Consider the following 5,587-nt stretch of genomic DNA (forward strand, 5'->3'; position numbering starts at 1 on the left):
TGTTCACAAAATATCTTTTCTGGGAAATCAATCTCTAATTTAAATAAAAATTACATCTTTAGAAATTTAAAGAAAATTTTCAAAATTTGAAGGTTTCTTTTTTTGTAAAACAAAATGATAAATACTTTGGTGAAAAAATAAAAAAGGATAGTTTTTAAAAAAGAAAAAAAAATAATAATTATATAGATAATTAATAGATATAATTTTTCAGGATATAATCGATACGTTGCCTGAAGAATCAAAGAAAATTCAAAATCCTCTGCAACTTATAGATTTAATAAATGAAAAAGCAACGAGTATTATTGAATCTCTAGGAGGACCGGATAAATATTTGGAAATATTGGATGAAATATCAGTTGATAAGGTGAATTTTAAAATATATTTTTATCATTTGTTACATAGGATAATTTGTGAGTAATTGTTAAACGATGAAAAATATGAAAAATATAAAAATATAAAGTGTAATACATATATCTTGAAATTGTTGAAAATATTTGAAAAATTTATGATAAAATTCTTTAATTGAAAATCTTACGTGTTATTTTCTATATTTGTTATTTTATATTTACAAAAATTATTTTATAATCATTTTGATTTTTTATTATTTAGTTGGAAACAATATCGATTGCAACTACTTCGGTAGAAGGAAAAGCAACACGTACAAATGAAGGACCACTTTTTCCACGATTTCCATCTTCAGCAACTCCGGCGACATTGCTTTCCGAAGATGAAGAAGATATACCAACTAGAAATAATCTTAAAAAACAGGCACAACAATTGGTTGATATTAAAAGTCGTCGAAAAGGATTTACATTTAAAAGATGAATTTTCTAATAATAAATTAATCTCATTTTGTACAAATAATTCTTTCCTTTATATATATATTAGATCTGAAAAAAACTGTTCAAACTTTATAATATATTAATATATATTAATATATAATATATATTACTAAACTTTATTTAGAATGAGTAAACATATCAACTGAGCATATAAGCATCTAAGTTTTATTTGCTGATAAAGTAAATTATTGCATTGCTGAGACATCTACTGCATACTTTAGATTAGGAATTGTATACAACCTCGTCTGTGGTCACGCGCCAAAAGCAAGTATAGACAAATAGAACAAATAGTGAACAAAATGAAAAAAAGATAGAGTTAAAGTAAAAATTGAGGAATCAACGCCATCTCTGGAGTATCGCAAACGAAACAAACATAGATAAAGAAAGAAAATAGTAAAAGAAAGATAGAAATAGTTTGAGAATTGATTATCAGCACCATCTTTTGAGTAACAAAAACATTTCAAGATAGGATAATGTAGAATAAAAAGTAAAAATCATTCAAAGGATGACGCTAATTCTCAATTTTTATTCCATTTTACTAGAATTTTAAAAACATAAGAAATAAAAATGTATTGATATATAATAAAAATTTATTTTGTATCTTTTCACTTATTCTTTAGAAAAATATATTTGGCATTTAAAAGATTGAATTAAATTGAATTTAATTCTTATCTCATCTATTTATTTCTTAAATTTGTTCTCATTTATAACAGTTTCATCTGCGGCAGAAGAGATGGCATTGATTTTCTATTTTTTAACTTAACTCTATTTTTCTTCTACTATTTATTTATCTTCTTATCTATATTTTTTTTATAAAATTTATACATGAAAGTAACTTCAATATTTGACTTTATTGTCTTTTTTATCTAATCAAGTTTTGTAATTGAATTGAATATAATTCTTACACAAAATATTGCATGTATTTAAAAAATTATACTAAACATTTTGATTTTCTGCACAATCGGTATTTCAGAACGTAGAACATAAAATTGTATGAGAATATAAGTCTATTCTCTATATCGTTTGTGTACATAATACTATATGCATTGCATGTTAATGTATATAATATAGAAGTAAAAGTTCTTATTTCTAATAAATACAAAAAAATGGGGCAAAAACGTAAAAATCGAAAAGAAGATTTTGAATATGATCCAGCTCCGAAACATCTTCATATCGCTCACATTAAAAATCAAGAGAAACGTTTAATTGTTATTTTAGAAAAAGCTCAATTAGAATCCGTTAAGGTAAGGTTATGTTTTATTCACAATTTCTAAAATAAATTTTCAGTTTTAATTAATTGAATTTATATTTTATTATAAATATTTTATTATAATTTCATTATATATAAATAGTAAAAAGTTTTATTGAAATTTTAAGTTTGTTTAGGTTGGAAATAGTTTTGAATTATTGAATTGTGATGATCACATTAATATATTAAAAAAAAATAATAAAGATCCTGGTACATGTCGACCAGATATTACTCATCAATGTCTACTAATGTTAATGGATAGTCCATTGAATAGAGCTGGACTTTTACAAGTTTATATACATACAGAAAAAAATGTATTAATAGAAATAAATCCACAAACCAGGATACCAAGAACATTTAAACGTTTTGCTGGCCTAATGGGTAAAAATTATACATTGAAAAATTTTATTTTTAATATTTAATTTTTCTTATATTTTACAGTACAATTATTACACAAGTTTAATGTTCGTGCATCTGATGGTCCAATGAAATTGTTAAAAGTAATTAAAAATCCAATTACTGATCATTTACCTGTTGGATGTCGTAAAATTGCGATGTCATTTAATGCAAATAAAATACAAAATTCACGAGAATTAGTTCCTCTTGATGAACCAATTGCTATTGTAGTAGGTGCAATGGCACATGGACAGGTATGTTATATAAATGAATGAATATATATATATTTTATTTCATATATCATATGTCAATTAAAATTACAGGTAAAGCCAGATTATATAGAAGACACTATATCTATAAGTAATTATCCTTTATCTGGTGCTTTAACATGTAGCAAATTATGCACGGCATTCGAAGAAGTATGGAGAATAATATAATATCAAATGGATATTAATATTATATTATTTATGTAATTTAATTTTCAAGATTTTTCATTATTTTTCATATTATATGTAATTTTTGTTTTATTATGATTAAAAATAAAAAGAAAAAAAAATTATATAGAAATATGAATAAAAATATTTTATAAATTTTATAAAATTGTGTTATATTGATTAATGATTTTAATTATTATAGAGTATTATAGAGTATTATAAATACCATATAATTAATAATTATATATTCAAGATACAATATAATTCTTTTGTATTTAGATATTCATTCGTTTATGAACAAGAAAAATAAACATCACATAGTGTTGCGCAATTTTCAATGGAAAATCCTAAAGAGAATGACTCATCAATATTGGTTTTTAAACGATTGGTTCATCTAGTATAGTATACAAAAGTACACCAATCGCTATTTAGAACGTGATAGAGTTGATGTTGACCGGAAGGATGCTAACGTGTGCATTGGCATCAAGTCCTAAATATCTAGTTTCTTTTTTGACTTTCGTATTTCATTACGTCATCAAAGCCAAAATGGTCGTTAATCTTAAGCATTTGAGACACTCCTTTATCTTTATATAATTTGTTTTTTGAAGATTGTAATATGTTGGTTTTTTAATATTAAAAATACTTTTTCTGTGATTTAATATTTCTATTCGAAGTGATACGTGATAGTAATTTAAACTATAGAAAAGTGACAGTAGTTCATTCAAGAGACGCCATTTTATGGTTTGGTGCCATTGTCGTTTGTGTCAATGCATATAGTAACAAGTTTTTATAGATTCTGATTCAAATATTTACAAATTTTTTATTTAGTGTCTTTACAATTATTTAAAGAGTGATATGTGATAAATTGTATAATTATCCAATTGACTACCGTAGTCAATGTCACGAGTTTCTGGACATTGAAACATTAATATTTATGTCATTTATAGAACTTTATGTTTAAAAATTATTTATTTAATGTGTTATTCACTATGTTGACAAAATTTAATTGCTTTAAAAGTTAAGATTAATATTTTAAATTGTATTCGAAATATTATGTTAAGATCAATTTTTCATATCTCGCCATTTTGGATGTGTAACGGAACTTTGTATGGTGATAAAGACATACATATTATAAAAAATATTTTTTGAATCATGAAAAATTTATTACATGCTAATTATATTTTTAATTATTTCATTATTTATAATATTAATTATAATTTTAATTATTTAAGACATTGTATCATAAGCAGAACATAGTTATAGATTTTGTGAGTATCCCAAAATGCATTGCAGTAGTTAACAGAATTGTGGAATTGGACCGACTTGCGCGATGCTTGATAAATTTTAACGTTATATTTCAAATAAGAAAATTACTTATTATTTATAATATTAAAATTTATTTTGTTTTCTATTATTGTTACTTGTTAACTTTTATATTTATAAATCATTATTTCAGTGATATAAAAATGCATTATGGGTAAACATGGAACGATGGAAATTAACCATTAATTTTTGGATTGATTAATAAAGTGTAATTTTAATTTAAAAATAAAGATGTTGAATTGTTATATATCCCTGAAATCCTAATTCTTGCTATTTTAATAATATATAATAATAATTAATAATTCTAATATATTAATATATATATATATATAAACATGTATATACAAATATATATANTATGATAAAAAAATATAAATTTCAAATATACAAATATACAATTATAAAAAAAATTATTGATAATATATATATATATTGAAAAGAAATATTTTTTAAATAAAAAGCTAAATTGAAAAATATTTTTAAATTGTTATTAAATATTTTTGAAATTGGCGCGTTATTATTCGTGTTAATTCGGTAAAACTCGGAATGGTAGAATAGTGAGGGGAATGGACAGACAGGTCGTATTCGAGGAACAGCGGAACAGGACCATTCTGTACGTCGCGGAAGAATGCGTAGCCATTGTTGGTGCTGCGATCGTTAGTTTCTAGATCCGAGATCGTCATGGGTACGGAAAGCCATCTAATTGTACGAGACTCCAGGAAAATGTCGGTGGAGCTCGGTACGGGGCACTGATACGATATTAGTGCGAGAGATCGACGTCCGCATTCGTAAGTGTGGAACTAGTTGGTCGGGCCGCGTCCGCGTTCGTCGCGTATGCGAACCGAGCGCTCGCGCTCGCACGAGTGAGAGTGAGTGAGTGATACGGTGGGGCACACTCGGCGGCGGCCATAACACCGACCAACCAAACTAGCAAGCAGGGAGAAAGCGTAGTGCGAGTGTCCAAGACGTAGTGGTAGTGTTTTTCGATAGAATTCCTGTGAAAAGTGGACTTCCATTGATCAGGTAAGTGATTACAAGTAATTTTGAAGTTTCTGGGTCCGTTGATGATAAGTATAGCGCGTGGTGTATGCCGTGGTGATGCGTAAGTGGCGGCTGTAGCGGCGGGCCCTTGAGAGCTTTCTTTCTCGAGCGGCCATACCGCCATGTTGAAACCTACGCCAAATCGAGTGATCGAAAAGGCGGCTCGGGTATTCCGCGCGCGCCAGAATTGTCCGATGTGAGAAACGTTAAGATATCTGCGTCAGTCGAGCGCTCGGCTAGATTCTCACACGGCGGCTTGCTCGTGTTTGTTGTGCGTCGGCTGGGTGCATCGGCTGGGCGCG

At 27.2% G+C, this 5,587-nt stretch overlaps 3 protein-coding genes across 3 annotated transcripts in view; all 3 read left to right on the forward strand.

Moving 5' to 3' along the window:
• The window catches only part of LOC102675546, a 2,745-nt gene extending 1,878 nt beyond the window's left edge, over positions 1-867 (forward strand). Inside the window, exons 4-5 of the mRNA XM_031508730.1 lie at positions 212-364; positions 610-867. Of these exons, the coding sequence (XP_031364590.1) occupies positions 212-364; positions 610-825 (369 nt within the window). The 3' untranslated portion in view covers positions 826-867. The remainder of the gene's footprint in view (positions 1-211; positions 365-609) is intronic.
• Positions 868-1,676: 809 nt separating this feature from the next.
• Positions 1,677-3,082, forward strand: LOC102679051 (ribosomal RNA small subunit methyltransferase NEP1). The gene is made up of 4 exons (XM_006612030.2): positions 1,677-2,086; positions 2,229-2,472; positions 2,533-2,741; positions 2,811-3,082. Exons 1-4 carry the CDS (start codon positions 1,949-1,951, stop codon positions 2,922-2,924), a joined length of 705 nt encoding a protein of 234 aa, XP_006612093.1. The 5' UTR covers positions 1,677-1,948; the 3' UTR covers positions 2,925-3,082.
• A 1,867-nt stretch (positions 3,083-4,949) lies between these two features.
• LOC102678620 (bromodomain-containing protein 2-like) overlaps positions 4,950-5,587 on the forward strand; it is a 21,286-nt gene continuing 20,648 nt past the window's right edge. Inside the window, exon 1 of the mRNA XM_031508709.1 lies at positions 4,950-5,267. The gene's annotated coding sequence lies outside the window, so the exon portion shown is untranslated. The remainder of the gene's footprint in view (positions 5,268-5,587) is intronic.

The sequence above is a fragment of the Apis dorsata genome, unplaced genomic scaffold (genome assembly GCF_000469605.1).
Source record: "Apis dorsata unplaced genomic scaffold, Apis dorsata 1.3 scaffold_98, whole genome shotgun sequence".
In the NCBI taxonomy this organism is placed as follows: domain Eukaryota; kingdom Metazoa; phylum Arthropoda; class Insecta; order Hymenoptera; family Apidae; genus Apis; species Apis dorsata.